The 16100-nt window shown below is 48.7% G+C and overlaps 3 protein-coding genes across 3 annotated transcripts; 1 reads left to right on the forward strand and 2 right to left on the reverse strand.

Annotated features, from left to right (window-relative positions):
- The first annotated feature begins 14 nt into the window (after positions 1-14).
- Positions 15-3952, forward strand: B3GNT4 (UDP-GlcNAc:betaGal beta-1,3-N-acetylglucosaminyltransferase 4). Its single transcript, XM_019734051.3, has 2 exons — positions 15-331; positions 2735-3952. The coding sequence occupies exon 2, from the start codon at positions 2742-2744 to the stop codon at positions 3810-3812; it is 1071 nt and encodes a 356-aa protein (XP_019589610.1). The 5' UTR covers positions 15-331; positions 2735-2741; the 3' UTR covers positions 3813-3952.
- A 227-nt stretch (positions 3953-4179) lies between these two features.
- On the reverse strand, positions 4180-14325 carry DIABLO (diablo IAP-binding mitochondrial protein). Its single transcript, XM_019734052.3, has 6 exons — positions 14171-14325; positions 13208-13334; positions 10135-10266; positions 9295-9405; positions 8849-8945; positions 4180-4881 (listed from the first exon to the last, which is right to left on the reverse strand). Exons 1-6 carry the CDS (start codon positions 14308-14310, stop codon positions 4685-4687), a joined length of 804 nt encoding a protein of 267 aa, XP_019589611.2. The 5' UTR covers positions 14311-14325; the 3' UTR covers positions 4180-4684.
- A 150-nt stretch (positions 14326-14475) lies between these two features.
- LOC141569255 (uncharacterized) lies at positions 14476-15741 on the reverse strand. The gene is made up of 2 exons (XM_074321765.2): positions 15606-15741; positions 14476-14759 (listed from the first exon to the last, which is right to left on the reverse strand). The coding sequence occupies exon 2, from the start codon at positions 14732-14734 to the stop codon at positions 14600-14602; it is 135 nt and encodes a 44-aa protein (XP_074177866.1). The 5' UTR covers positions 14735-14759; positions 15606-15741; the 3' UTR covers positions 14476-14599.
- Positions 15742-16100: the final 359 nt, after the last annotated feature.

The raw sequence follows: 16100 nt of genomic DNA on the forward strand, positions 1-16100 counted from the left end.
GCCTCGCGTCTGTCTGGCCGCCGCGCGTCGGGGCAACTGGGCGCCGCGGGAGCCGGGAGGGCTGGGCGGGCGGGGCGCCTCGGCGGGCAGAGGTGCGGAGGGCAGCGCTGATCTGGGGTGGGGGGCGGAGACCCACCGCGGCCCCGGGCCCGCCCTCCAGAAGCCCCGCCTCTGGTGGGCGTGGTCAGTGCTCGAGGGTCGCGGCCGGGCCCCGCCCACCGCCCGAGCCCAGCGAGGTGCGTGCGGATGGTGCTCGGTGTCCCGCTCCGGTCCGCGGCGCGAGCTGCTCGCCTGAACTCGTCGCCTGTGCCCGACCCGCGACACGGCTCAGGTGGGTCCACGAGGAGCGGGTCGTGCCTCGCTGCTGGGAGGGGGTGTCTCGGTGCCTCGAGGGTCGCCGCAGCTGCCGGTGTCTCTGCTCCCGCCCGAGGAGGCGTTGGGTCTGGGCGCAGCGGGGCCGTCGCCGCACTGTCCGGCGGCCGGCCGGCCTTTCACCCCACTGGTCCGTCGGGGCCCGGCGACCTCTGGCTGCTGCTCGGCTTCGGTTCGCCCCCCTGGGGCCAGAATGGCCGAGCCGGGTGTTGGGGAAGGGGCAGCCTGGGCCGCTTGCCCGGACGCCTCGACCGGCGGCGCTGTTCGCTGTGCTCCCGCCCGGGAGGGTTGTGCACCGCGGGGCCCCTGGTCCGTGCTTGGCGACCGCGCGGCCCCACAACCGCCTTGTAGAGACTGTCGAGTGGAAAGAATGAACCAGCCCTTGACCCTTCCCGTCATTGTGGCATGTCGGGGCCACTAAGCCCCGTGAGGACCCGAGGCAGCCTTTCCCCCAGAAACGATTGCAGACACTTAGGACCCAGCTGCCCACTCGGAGGGGCGTCGAGCACGCGCTGAAGCCGGTGCCGGTTACAAACCAAGCTTGGGGCGGGGGCGGGGGGGGGGCGTCTCGCAGTGGGCGGGAGACAGCCGCTAGCCGGTACTGAAATGCGGGTCACAGCTGTGGGGTGGGGAGCGGAGGCTGGCACCCCAGTCACTGCGGAGCGGAATGGCTGTTGGTTCGCGCCGTGCAGGGCCGCCGCGGGGCGTGGGCGCAGTGGGAGCGGGCTGGGCCCAGGGGGATCAGGTCCCCCGCGCTGCCCACCCCGGGCCGCGGGACAGCACACGGCAAAACCACGCGGCTGGCTTTGCGGCCTTCCGCATGACTGGCACGACCACCCACCCGGGGCCCCGCACCCTCAGCCCGCGTATCTCCCACACCTGAAACCCGGCCAGCCCTAAGCTCTCCACAGCCACCACCCTAGTCCCAGCTGCGTCTTGGGTCCTGACAAGTTTTCAGCTGGTCTCCTGTTTCCATTTCTGCTCTTCCACCATCCTCCCAGCAGCAGCAAACAATGGAAGTTCTTTTCACTACCTCTGCGAAATCCTCCCGTGGGTCTCGGGGCACCTGCAGTGACAGCCGAGCCCGCCCCAGCCCCGCGCCGCGGCCCTGACGTGCCTGCCTCCTCACTCTGTCGCCGGCTTCACCTCTACCCCTTCCTTCCAGCCACACAGCACTGCTGTCCCCCAGAACTGCACGCCTTCCCTCCAGCTCTGCCCTTAACTGTGCCCTCCGCCTGGCACATTCACCCCAGATCTTCATGTGACTCGGTCCCTTACTCCATTCAGTTCTTGCTCAAATGTCCTTCATGGAGGAGGGTTTTCTAAACGGCGGAGGCTACCGGAACCTTCTCATGACGGTTCCATCACTGCTTTCCTGTCTTCTCAGCACTACCTGAAGTTCATAGTGGTTTTTCTGTCCCTCACTGCTCTTGAGAGGGCTGTTGACCTGCCTGTCTTGCCTGCCAACACATCCCTAGCAGCTAGAAGAGATGTTTGTGGTGGTGGCGGCAGGGACAACAGCATGAGGAACTGGGTGGAAGTGAAGGTTATGGGATGGAGGCCTGGCTTTGCTTCCCTTGACCTTGGGCAGGCCACTCCACTAGTCAGCATTTCTCCACCTTTGTTTGGATTGCTGGGGGACTTAGAAAACTAGAACTCTGTAAGTGGTAGGGACAGGTGAGGGGTGGCCACAGGGGAGCCATCTCTGGTCCGAGTCTGCAGCTTTCCTACTTGCTTTCATGCTCTTTCTATGCCTGTGGTTTTTCCCTGAAGCAGTTTGACTCCCCCCAGGAAACCCAGGCCACTTCCAGGCCGATGTGAAGGATGTGAAGGATGTATTCTGTGGTGGCCGCCACCGTCTGCTGCTGTTGAGGTGATCATTTGAGACACTCAACACAGGGCCTGCCACCCACAGACCAGACTCCAGACTTCTTTTTTTGGAGCCCTGAATATCACGTTAGGTACTTAAGAATGAATTTAACCTGAAGCTAAACTAGCTCTGTGCCATTTTCATGGATGCAGATAAGGGACTTGAGTTTCCTGGGAAATGCTGAAAACGCTCGGGGCGCCTCAGTTTTAAAGTGGCTGCAAGTGCTTTTGAAGGGAAAGTTGACCCAAGAGCCCTCTGATGACGGCAGAAGGTGAGGGCTGGCACAGCAGGTGTGCTTCGTCTGTCCTCTGGGAGAGGGACTCTGGAAAGAGCCGGAGGACAAACTGAAAAGAATAAATAAAAGAAGTCCCAAAGGCCAGTAGGAACTTAGCTGCTGGCCTGTGGGATAACGTGCTCTTGGGACCAGGGAGGCGGAGGCGGGGCATGGCCGGGCCCGGGGCGGGACCGGCTCTCACGGCTCTTTCCTCGCAGGGCCACCATGTTCCGCAGGCTGGGCTGGCTGGTCCTGTACAGTCTCGCTGTGCTGCTGCTCAGCTGCCTGCTCTTCCTGAAGAAGGAAGCCAAGCCGGCAGGGGGCTCCATGGTGCGCCAGCCCTTCTGGGCTCCCCCAGGGCCCCGCCGCAGCCAGTGTCCCCCCAACCACACGGTGGCTAATGCCTCCCTGTCCCTGCCTAGCCGTCACCGCCTCTTCTTGACCTATCGCCACTGCCGCAACTTCTCCATCTTGCTGGAGCCTTCAGGCTGTGCCAAGGACATCTTTCTGCTCCTGGCCATCAAGTCACAGCCCGGCCACGTGGAGAGGCGTGCGGCCATCCGCAGCACATGGGGTCGGAAGGGGGACTGGGCCAGGCGCCGGCAGCTGAAGCTGGTGTTCCTCCTCGGGGTAGCAGGCCCTGCACCCCCAGCCCAGCTGCTGGCCTATGAGAGTCGGGAGTTCGATGATATTCTCCAGTGGGACTTCGCTGAGGACTTCTTCAACCTGACGCTCAAGGAGCTGCACCTGCAGCGCTGGGTGGCCGCTGCCTGTCCCCAGGCCCACTTCATGCTAAAGGGAGATGATGATGTCTTTGTCCACGTCCCCAATGTGCTGGAGTTCCTGGATGGCTGGGACCCAGCGAAAGACCTCCTGGTGGGAGACGTCATCCGCCAGGCTCTGCCTAACAGGAACACCAAGGTCAAATACTTCATCCCACCCTCCATGTACAGGGCTCGCCACTACCCGCCATATGCTGGGGGTGGAGGGTATGTCATGTCCAGGGCCACTGTGCAGCGCCTCCAGGCAGCCGTGGAAGAGGCTGAACTCTTCCCCATCGATGACGTGTTTGTGGGTATGTGCCTGAGGAAGCTGGGGGTGAGCCCCATGCACCATGCTGGCTTCAAGACGTTCGGAATACGGCGGCCCCTGGACCCCCTGGACCCCTGCCTGTACAGAGGGCTCCTACTGGTGCACCGCCTCAGCCCCCTGGAGATGTGGACCATGTGGGCACTGGTGACAGATGAGGGGCTCAAGTGCGCGGCTGCCCCCATGTCCCAGCTCCGAGTGGGCTGAGTGAGAGGACTGAGTGTAGATTTTCCCACCGTGATGAGAAATTGAGAACCTTGAAACTTGACCCATGCTGATCACCAGGAAACGCTGACTTAGTTTTTGTAACCCCCTCCCAAACTTTTCTAACTTTGATTAAAAACACTGAAACCTGGCTAACTTGTTGAATGGGAGCCACAGCAAAGCTGCCAGAACTCCATGTGGGACTCCTACAGCCCCTTAGGGCTCTGCCAGTCTGGGGGGTGAAGGTGGGAGGCCGCATAGGGCCCCAGAAGACACACACATACATACATTTTCTTTTTTAAATGCAAAAAAAATTATTCTCCTTCAAATACAATAGAGAAACTCGAAGGAAAGAAGGACACGAGAAGCGTGTGTTGGAGTAAGTCCTGTTGACAGTACCAGGTAAACATTCTGCATTTAGTCTCTTAAGAATAATGGACTGCTGTTGGCTCCTTGGCCTGGGCAGTGGGGCCAGGTCACAGAAGGCATCAGAAACACTTAAAAAGACATCTTACAAACAGGACAGGCTCCCCCCTCTCCCCAAACTCACATCCCTATGGAGGGAGCAAACACTAAAGCCTATCTGAAAAGGTAAGGTCAGAGACTGAGTGAGTGAGGTTCAACAGCTACAGAACTTGTGGGCATGGCACAAAAGGAGCCCTCTCTCTGGCCAGGTTGGTGAGATGCTGTGGGTGGGAGGACGGGGAGCGGTGTCCGGGCTAAGAACCAGGTCTGTCCGGTACGACTGGGACCACGGGGGAGGGCCAGGCACACAGCTCCCCAAGGCACACAGCTCCCTTCTGGCCTTCACCTCTCCCTGCAGAGGAAGCTGTGCCCACCCAGGCTGGTGGGCAGACACTGGGCGGCGCGGGCCCTCAGTCCTCTCGCAGGTAGGCCTCCGGCTCCGACTCCGCCCTCTCGTCCGTGTCCTCCTGCGTCTTCTGAAGGAGCTCTGCCGTCTGTGCCTCTGTCAGCTTGGCTTCTGCTTTCTGGCAGAGCTGACGCACTTCCTGCACCTGCGATTTCACCAGCTGGATGTGGCTCCTGGCGGTGACGGAGGCCTGATCTGCTCCTGCAGGCAAACAGGGCGGGTGCAAGTGGACAAGAGGAAAGCCGGGGCTCCGTGGTCGTCACCTGAGCACCTCTTGGAGCCGCTTTCCCCGCCCTCCCCGCTGGCCTTCACTCTGCAGAGCAGATGCCTCTACCTCCACATTCAGGTCTGCATTTTACTCTCCTCAAAATCCCAGCATTTTTCTCCAGCTGTGAGCAGCTGTGATAATTTTTAAGTGCAAGTCCCACCATCTTTGTAGCTATACAGATCTTAATACAGATGTTCTATGAATTTAATTTTTTAACTACACAAGCAATACACTTCTTTTTGGCAAATTAAGAGATCACTAATAAAATTGTCAAAAGATTTCTTTCCTCACCCTAACCAATCTTCAAATATAACCCCTGTTGGAAGTTTAAAAGGCATCTTTCTTTTAAAATGTAACCGTATACATATGGAATGCTTAGAATAATAGTTACTATAAATTTACATATTAGCACAAAAGGTATTTATTGGACATATTTGCAATTTTGTTTTTTACATGTTTTTGAGCTCTATCATTCCTTTCACCTGCTGCTAGCGTAGCTCATCATGTAGATATGCATCTTTATCCATTCATCTGTAGAACACTGGGTGGTTTTCTATCATATGCATCAATGAGACCCTTCAGCACAATGCTGAAAGGTAATGGAGAACAGCAGGCATCCATCCATCCTTTATTTCTGACTTTGACAGAGATGCTTCTCATATTACACTATGAAGTAGGATTACTTCACCTTTATCATGTTAAGAAAATCCTCTCTATTCATAGCTGTACTTAGATTTAAATCATAAATGGGCACTACATTTTACCAAAGGCTTTTGGGGCATATACTGATAGGATTACATAGGTGGCTTTTCTCCTTTAATCTACTATAGATAATCTCAAGTAGTCAATTATGTTGACAGTATTTGTCCAAAGTTGAATTATTCTATTTTGGTGGTAAACGGCTACATTTGACTTACATCTGTATTATAAGAAATACTGAACTCCAGGCTTTTTTTTATTTTGATGCTGCCCTAGTCCAGTCTGGGATCCGGCCTATGCTGACTTCATACAATTACAATAGGAGGCTTGTCATCATCTTGTATGTCATGGTCCACTTTCCGTAACATAGGAATGTTTCTTGAATATATGATAAAACTCGCCCACAAAACAGCCTGGGCTTAGTGCCCACTTTGGGGCACAAATCTTTGAATACAAGTTCAACTTTTACGGTTATTGGTCTTGTTTGGATTCTTTACTTCTTGGACCAATTTGGGATTTATATACAGATCGTAATATTCTCACATAATGTAAAAAACCTTCATTATTTATAGTAGCACTTTCAGATGTTACTTTTGCTCTCTAAAAAGTCATACGTGCCGAATCTGATTTGTTCAAGGAACCAGATTTTGCCTTTTTGACTATTTCTTTTTAATCTTCTTACACCTTTTTTTTTTTTTTATACACCATCTGGATTTATTTTGCTCTTTTTGTCAGTTACTATGTTAAACGATTGTTTATTTTTAGTACTTCTTGGTACAGTGAACATTACCTGTCCTTCATAGCTGCTTTTCTTTGTATTTATGACACATGCCTTTAAAAGTGTCCACTTCTCCTTAAAAGGGACTTTGTCTACAACTCCCTGGATCTACTGTCTACTGCATTTGTTATCCTAGTTCTAAATATTTTTAAATTTCCATTTTGATTTTTGGTGGGGAAGGGGTGTGAAGGAATTTGTTGAGTCTTTGTCATCTGGCACAAAATCAATTTTTGTACATGTTGTATTTGTGTTTGAAAAGAATATTTTGGAGGGGGAGAAAAATTTTATATTCAGTATATTTACTTGGTTAAGCTTTTAAAAATCATTGTTCCAACCTTTTATAGCTCTAATTTTTTTGGTCTTGACCACTGAGTATTTGCGATGTGTATAAAGCTCAAGTTCTTCTTGTCAAAGTTTGTCAGTTTTTGCCTTACTAGGTGCACATTTTGTGATTGATGTCTTATTGATGAATTGTTCTGTCCCTTTAATGCTTTCAGTCTTGATTCAGCTATTGCTGGGCCAGCTTTTTGGGGTAGCTTTCTTGTTAATGGTTTGGTTTTTTATAATTTTCAACCTGCCTAGGCCATTTTGTTTTAGGGGTGCCTCTATAAACAGTTTTAGCTAGAATTATTTTAACACAATCTAAAAGTATCATTTAATAATAGTAAATTTATTCTTATTCTAATTACTGACATTTGAACCTATTCCTCTAATTTGCTTTATTTCTTTTAAACCTTTCCTGCCTTTCTCCCCACCCCCCACCCATTCTTTCTGTAGTGTTTAACAATGTCTAACATTAAACCAATGTCTCTCTTCCCAAACAAGGTAAAAAAGCTTCGTGTGCTTTCACTTCTTCCGCAAACTGATTTCATTATTTAAAAATCTGTTTAACACTAAAAACTTCTCACAAGTTTTACTTAATTTGGTTCATTATTCTTGTACCTCAGTTGCTTCTCATTTTTCTTCACAGAGTAGTTTTTCTAGAAAGTATATGTGTTTGGTAAACTTTGAGTCATTATATGTCTGAAAATATCCTTCATTCTCACACTTTAATGATGTCTGACTAGACATAAAATTCTAGGTTAAGATTTGTCACCTTGTACCTGGGTTTTGCCAATAAGATTAACATCTGATTACACTTCCTCTGTAGGTGTATCTTTGCTTATAGTTTTTCAGATTTTTCTGTGTATATTTTACACTCTGAATCTTTTTTGCCATGTGATTTTTTTTTTTTAATTCTGTTGAGAACCTTTGTGAGCCCTTTCAATCAGTTCTGGGAAGTGTCTATTTTTGTAGATATGCCTGCACCTGCCCTAGAGCTAAGCCTGCCTAGGTGAGTGTGAAGGCTGCCTGGGGACGTTCCTCCCGCAGTAGCTTAGCCATCTCCCCTTCACTGCACCTGGAACTCTGCTCCCAGCTCAGCTGTGCCATGCCCCTAATGCTATTTTCACACTTCTTTTGTTTCACTCTTCATTTCAGTCCTGTTTTCAGATCTTCTGATTCCTTAGGTTTTAGTTAACTAAGAATTTTTGTTTTTACTAAAAAAAAAAAAAAAAAAAAAGTGTTTTTTGTAGCCTTGTTAAGATTTGGTGTTAGAGTCCCAAGTCTGATATCATGAAATCAGAAAACAAAAGTATTTTAACAGACCAGTTTCTTAGTAGAGCTGGTCTTAGGCTATAATTTCTGAGTGACCTTGTTTGGGACCAATCAGGTAAGATGTTAAACTAGGGTTTCCCTCAAACTACACTTAATTAAGAAACCATTTTGCTCAAGCCCACTGGATGGATAGTGATGTTCAAAAATCATCCTGGTGCACGAATAAACTACTTGCTGTGCTGGAGCACCCAGGTACATAGGCTGCAGTGGGTCTACCAGGAGCAAAGGTGTTAGAATTTTTCTACCTGACTAAATCCTAGTTTGCCTGTTTACCTCTTGTACCACAGCATCCTGGGTGAATTACTTAGCCCCTTTGTCCCCCAGTTTCTTCACCTGTAAAGTGAGAATAATAATAGGCCCTACTTTAAGGGAGCTGGGGGGGATTAAAAGTGCCTATAAAATGCTTACCACAAAGCCTGAAATAGACAAATACTAGTTATTCAAAAACTATCTGGGTTATTAAAAAAAAAAAACACAAAAAACAAAAACGTTAAAAACTATTTGGAGGCAATCAAATTTACCAAATGGCTGCAGTTTTATTATTTCTAATTTTGTAGATATTGACAACCTGGCTTCTAGTGGTCTGGCCTACAGGGGCTTTAATTTTTTTTATTGTGCAAGTAAAATGCTGGTTAATATATTGCCAAAGGGGACCTATTCTCACCAAGTTAGAGCCACACTGGGCTTTAGACCATGAATCCAAATCCCTCCTTTTACAGCCAGGTCAAAAGTCAAGCTGCACCTCCACAGTGAAAACTTGAACCTACCAGTGTGGTACGCAGCTTCCGCTGCCATCTCTGAAAGACTAACTGCAGTCATCCACGTGGTTTCCAACTTTAAGTACTCTTGTTGTTTTGAAGTCATCTGTAAATGAAAGAAAATGCTTCAGACAACTTGAAGGGGTTAAGCACATTTAAATGGACTGATTCAAAATGGGAGATTTAGAGAACAGTTACTAGGTAGACACCTTAATTCAGTACTTTAGAAACCACAGTGAGGTAGAAGCACTAATACAGAAATGCCTAGGGGGTGCAGTGCTCATAACACCCAGGTCACTGGTTAGATCCCCACATGGGCCAGTGAGCTGTGCCTTCCACAACTAGATTGAAAATGACTTGACTTGGAGCTGATGGGTCCTGGAAAAACACACTGTTCCCCAATATTCCCCAATAAAAATAAAAAAAGGAAGAAATGCCTAGTAACCTTTGCTTACCTCAACTCTGGCTCCTATGATCACCTGCCACACTTCATCTTCCTCCTGTGAATTCATTTTCCCAAGTAAACTTGTATATTGTCGGTACAGAGAAATTAAGGTATAAACAGCCTACAAATACAGAATAAACAAGTCTGAGTAAAATAAGCGAGGCATATTGTGTAGGAATAGTGAGACTTACACCTCAAGGAGATGAGGTCCCATCACAGCAGACGCTGCAGTCCTTCTGCCTGACAATGCACTACTGTATGGGCTTTACGCCAGGACAGTATCTCCACTTAACAACTTCTGTGGTGTTGAAAGCTCATTAGCAATTCAGACAGAGAATACAATGCCAAAGGGGGATTCGAAGGCTGAGGAAAAAACTGCTGGAAAATAAAGGTAAAATAAACATATACACGAGACTTTTAAATGGTTTTGATTCTCCATCTACTCTATTAGCTCAGATCAGTAGTTTTCAAACTGTCCTCGCAGAGAACCGCTGGTGCTGCCGGAGGTACGCTGGACCTTCTGCCCCAAACTGAACCAGGTCAGCTGGTTCCCCTGTCTTATAATCTGAGCTGCTATATTTAAGATTTTTCTTTTAAAAAGGGTTCCTGGAAAAAGTCTAAAAACCAGTGATTTAGATCAGGGCTCAGCCAACGATTTTTGGTAAAGGGCCAGAAAGTAAATATTTTTGGTTTTGTGGGGCCCTGTAGTCTTTGTTGCAAGTTTTCAGCTCACGAAAGCAGTCCCAGGTGATACATAAATAAGTGAGCGGTAAAGCCTGGACTTGGTCTGTGGGCCGTAGTTGGCCTGCCACTGGTCTAGATGATCAAGACTTCACAGGAGGACGCTTACCTTAGTGTATTCAGTGATTGCTTCAATCAGTGCGTATGTGGTCTGAGAGAGGAAGGTAGAGGTGCTGTCTGTTACCAGAGACACAGCCCTCCTCATTAGTGCATCGTTGCTAAGAGAATGAGGCTCCGATTTCTGAAAGACAAACATTTTCACTCTATGTCTGAAGTGAAGCCTGGGCTGAGAACGTCCTCACAGACAGCTAAGTGGAAACGTGACCCTCGTGCCACCAATGCATGAAGTTTTGGGGCCAGCTGTTTCTTTCTAAGCTTTACTTTGGCTGCTTAAGACAATAAATGGAAATAATTCCAGAGTATGCTTTTTACCTACTTTTATTCTTTAGTCTCTGCTCCAAAAAGTAAAGTATTTCTTTATATAAAAGACAAGTAATTATAACCAATTTCATGAAGTTATGATTCATTCATTACCACAGTGCTAGATGCTTGGGATATAAAGATAAGATATATTCTCTGCCCTCAAAGATTCCAGATGGGGAGGGGAGAGGACTTGAAAAATGAACGCAATTAAGCATCATGGGCGCTGTGGCAGCAGTCTGTACGGGCTACAATGGGGCCCACATAGGGAGCCGTCACTTCTGTGTTGAATGAGAACAGTTTAGAAAAGGCATCACAGAGCTGAGGATTATGCTGAGTCTAGTTCCACACAGCAACCTTTAAAAAGTTATGTCAACAGATGACACGATACTACCCTAAAGACCCTAAAGATGCCACCAAACAAACTAACAGAACTAATAAATTACTTCAGTAAAGTTGCAAGATACAGAATCAATATAAAGTAATCTGTTGCGTTTGTATACATCAATAATGAATGATCAGAAGAAGAAATTAAGAAAACAATCCCATTTATAATTGCATCAAAAAGTATGAGATACCTAGGATTTCAAATACCTTAACCAAAGAGGTGAAAGACCTGTACTCTGAAAACTTTAATAAATCAGACACTGAAAAAAGAAAATGAACAAGATACAAATAAATGAAAGGACATACCTTGCTCCTGGATTGGTAGGATTAATATTGTTAAAATGTCCTTACTACCTAAAGTAATATACAGATTCAATGTAATCCTTATTAAAGTACCAATGGCATTCTTGGAATTAGAACAACTAATCCTAAAATTATAGGAAACCACAAAAGACCCTGAATAGCCAAAGAAATCTTGAGAAAGAGCAAAGTGGGAGCTATCACACTCCCCAGTATCAAACTATCCTCTAAAGCTACAATCATCAAAAGAGTATGGTACTGGCATAAAAACAGACATACATCTATAGAATAGAACACAGACAGAGCGCAGAAATAAATCCTCGCTTATATGGTCAACTAAACTATGACAAAGGAGGTAGGAATAAAGACAGTCTCTTCAGTAAGTGGTGTTGGCAAAACTGGACAGACACATGCAAAAAAAGAAAAGAAAAAAGAAATTGGACCACTTACACCATTACAGAAATAAACTCAAAATGGATTCAAGTCTTAAATGTTAGATCTGAAACCATAAAACTCCTACAAGAAAACATAGGCAGTAAACTCTGACACTGGTATTAGCAATATCATTTTGGATATATCTCCTTGAGCAAGGGAAACAAAAGAAAAAAATAAACAAATGGGATTACATCAAACTAAAAAGTTTTTGCACAGCAAAGGAAAACAACAAAATGAAAAGACAGCCTATTGAATGGGAGAAGAATAAACAAAACAGAAACAGACCCACAGATACAGAGAACAAGCCAAATGAGGGTGAATGGGGAGGGATGGGACTAAAAAACCACTAACTGCTGAGGGGCACAGAGCCAGTGAGATGCTTCTATTTTCTAAAACATGAGTTTAACAAAATTACTTCTATTACTGAAATTGATACTGCTTATGCAGAATCCACAAATTATTATTTGATAAGACTTAAAATATTATTTTACCATATTTGAGAGAACCAGGATAGAAAATTTTTTTTCATTGAATGAATGTTTTTGATTTCTTTAAAATGTTTCTATTTTATATTTTTAAATCTTCAGGAATACAATCCTGTCAATTAAACATATACACTTCTTTTCAGTAACTGAAGAAATATCTAGATGGCATTTTTCAAGTAAGCTGCTAAAAAACTCTCTAGAATGAATGTACTTCTTCAAGTCTGACACAACACAATTGTCTCAGATACATGCAATGAATATAGATTGCTGTTCTTTGAAAATTTCTATTTTTTGAATGAAAAAAAATAAATAAAAAGTTATGTCTGATCATAATAATCTTGTATTAAAGTCCTTTGTGGTTTTTCAGAATAAATTCCAAAGCTTTACAATGGCCCACAAAGTACAAAACACACAATTTGATCGTCAGCTAACCCTCTGGCCTCATCTATTACTTTCTCTTCCTCATTCCGCTCCGGCAACACTCCCCTCCTTTCGATTCATCACACACATCACGCACACTATGTCTAGATCTTTGCACTCAAGAGTTCCTTCTGCCTGGCAAGCTCTTCCCCAGGATATGACCATGGCTCCCTCTCTCAGATCATTCTGATCTCCTTAAATACCACTTTTTCAGTAGCCCTCCCAGACCACCCTGTCTAACCCAAACAATGCCCTCCCAGCACTTTCTATTCCCTTCCCTTATTTGTTTTCTGCTTAGCACTTGTCATCGCCTGGCATTTTATATTTGTTGATTTTCTCCCCTTTCCTCTCTCCAGAATGTAAGCTCAATGAGGGCAGAAACTTTGTTTTGCTCTTACATTCTCAGTGTATGGCACACAAAAAACGGTCAATAAATTTTTGTTGAATGAAAGACTATTTTGTTGATAACTTCTTCTTCTCTCTTCCCTCTTTATACAATTTGACCAACTTGACATACTGTTCCTACCAAAAGAGGCAATCAAAATGGGAACGTTAATATATTTGCTCAGCTCTGGAAAGGAGATGCTAGTACAGCAGAAAGTGTACCATCGTGTGGGAGGGAGTGGAAAGCACTGGGTAAAACTATGAGAGCTTGTCTGATGCTTCTTCTCCAACTGAGAGTCAAAGAGGACACAGTCCACTAAGGAAACACTGAGTGACACGACAGTACTTTACCTGTGCAATAGGAACCGCACACAGGGTTACTCCAAATCCAAATGCCACAGCTTTGTGCCATGGTCTTATCAGTTCTGAGAAACAGTGCTTCTTAAAGTTAGCCACGGGAGGAACACACTGTCTGTACCTAGAAATAAAGTCAAATTTAATAAGGCACAACCACCAACCTGTGAAAGCCTCTTAAACTCATTTGCGGGGGTTGGAAACTCAAACGGGGCCACAAAGGAACCTAAATGAAGGTGCAGGGTGGGCGTTCCAGACAGGGCTCAGTGGGGAGCGTGGGGGGCTGGAAAGCCCTGGTCTCGCTAAAGAGGCAACCGCTCCTTAGCTCCCGCGAACCACTGCCGCGCGGGAATGTGGGCCGAAAAGTTTTGGAGTTTGGCAGGTACCAAGTGTGGACGTTTAAGAGGTGGTCTCAAAGCTATTTAAAAACCTCATGCCAAAATGAACGCTTCTGCAGGCAGGATTTAGCTCTGGGCTCTGGCGAGGTGTCTCAGACACTCCCCGCCAGACAACACGTGGAAGCCGCAGGTGCCGCGAGAGGAATGACAAGTTCCCGGGGCCCTTCTGCCCTCAGGGAAAACTTCCTCTAATAACCCGTCACCAGCCGGGGCCTCTCCTCCCATTCTCTCTTCCCCAGGACTTCGATGGGCCAACGGGAGCTCGTGGGCAGGCCGATCCGCCCCAAGAAGACTGCTGGAGGTTGGGGAGACTCGCTTCCAACAGGTGGAATAACGGAAAAGCCGTCAATGAGGACTGAACCCCGGGCCTAGCGGAGGGGGCGGAGGCCTCCCCTCCGGGCACACAAGTGACGTCCTCAGTCCTGAGAGGGGCGGGACGCCGCCGCCCGCAAGACCGAGAGAAGCGCGCGCCAGCAAGGCCGGCGCTGCAGTCCCAGCCACGGAATTATCTGCGTCGCCTCCCTGGCTCCCGTCCGGCCCTCCTACACGACAGCAGCGGTACCTGAAGAACGAGGTTACGCCCCGCGACAGCCAACTCCTCAGAGCCGCCATCCCGCGGCGGGCAGACGCCAGACGTACACGCCGGAAGTGACGTCGCTTCGTGAGCGGAGGGCGGGGCGCAGCCTCAATTTGGGTGGGCATGGCCCCATGGCCACGCCCCTGCCCGAGGGAGCAGTCCGGATTGGACGCGCGGGGGTTGAGGGGCGGGGCTTAGGGTAACGCCTGTAACGGTCGCTCCGGGTACCCAACCGCCGGAGCTTCCGCGGGGGGCGGGGCGGGCCCTGGGCCTTGGGCGCCCAGCGGGCGGAGAGAAGTCCGCCGTCGTGAGGGGTGGTTGGACTTGGGCCCGGGTCTGGGCCGCGCCTGGAGAGGTTACCCTGGCCCCGGCCGGAGGAGGACTGGAGGGGCGGGGAGCGGGCCGGCGGCGCTGTCACTTCAGCACCAGGAAGTAGGTGGTCCAGCCGGCCAGCAGCAGCGCCCCGATGAGCACCGTGTAGCTAAGGAGCACGAAGGCCAGCAGCTCCCGCAGCAGCTGCAGCACGTGGATGGTGGACGAGGCCGGCATCGCCCTGCGCGGGAGGCCCGAGGACCTGCGGGGCGGGGGCACGCGGGAGACGCTGAGTACGACAAGAGGAAGGTTGCTGCCCGAGCCTGACCTCCATAGGACACTGGGCAGGCGCTGTGAGCCAGGCACTGTTCTAGGCTGTGTGGATACAGGCCGGGGGCCCGGCCCTCTAAAAAGTAAACACTTTCCTAAGGTTAAGGAAGCCCAAAGCGCTGATTTTCTCCCTAACAACCATTCGATGCTCTCTTTGCATTTACACTACAAAATTATTTTAAACCAAAGGTTCCCCTCATTCTTGGGCTACTGATCTGGATCTGGGCTCAACGGAGAGAGAAGCCAGGCTGTTCCCAGCACCTGCTGCTGCACTAGTCTTCATGGCAGGCCCTCTCCTCCCGTCCACCTCCTGCATTTTTAATGCTGTGAGTGCTGCTAATGGGCTGGCTGGTGGAGTAAAGCTTTCTTTCCCCATCACTAAAGATGCAGCCCCAGCTGTCCGCAGCTTGGAAGGGGAAGTGAAGAGACCCACTTGGGTAAGGGAAAGGCAGCAGCCCTCACTGCAGCCCCTCTGTAATTCCCTTGGCCCCGAGGCTTGTTAACACGCAGTTTAAGGGTCTTTGCTTTGTGGTCCAGCACGCTTGCCCTTTTGGCCAACCAGGATTGCGGGAGTACCAAGAGGTGGGTATCAATTTGATTCTGGGCTTATCTCCTTCCCCATTGTTCTCCTGTCCATCTGCTCAAGCCCTGCAGCTCTCCCACCACAGATAGAATCAGATGGTAACAATCACAAACCAGCTCTTTACCTCCACTACTGTCCTGCCCAAGAACTGCCCCCAGTGCCAGCCACTAGCTTCCTTCTCCCCATTTCACTCACTCAGCAAAGTTTGCACTACTCCTCCACCGCGGCACCTCTGAGCTTCGTCTCCGGTCTGGTGTCCGGTCTGGTGTCTGGAGGTAGCTTGCATGCACTCACTCCAGCGATCTCTGCAGAGCTGAGGGATTCTCAGGCAGCAGCTGCACTCACCAACTAGGTGTGGTCTAGAGACCAATCACAATCTCCACGTGGTCCCTGGCTCTCAGGGAGCTGCGCACAGGCGATCCCAGGCCGGGCGGAGCACTGGCAATTCTGCCTGCCCTCTGCCTGTGTCACCACCACAGCCCACAGAGCTCTGGGTTGCTTGCAAAGCTCCTGCTGTAGATGGGCTGAGCAAGCGGTACACTAGGGGGTGTTTCATGCCCCGTCATGTCTGCTTCTCTAAACACTCCTAACAAACTCGCACTGAGAGCAGCCCTGTCCTACTCTGAGACTAGAAGAACCACTGTACAAATGACATTCACTTATGACTGCCCAACTAAAGCAAACGCTGTT

Source organism: Rhinolophus sinicus, chromosome 9, assembly GCF_057876585.1.
Source record: "Rhinolophus sinicus isolate RSI-liver-muscle chromosome 9, RSI-T2T, whole genome shotgun sequence".
Classification (NCBI taxonomy): Eukaryota; Metazoa; Chordata; class Mammalia; order Chiroptera; family Rhinolophidae; genus Rhinolophus; species Rhinolophus sinicus.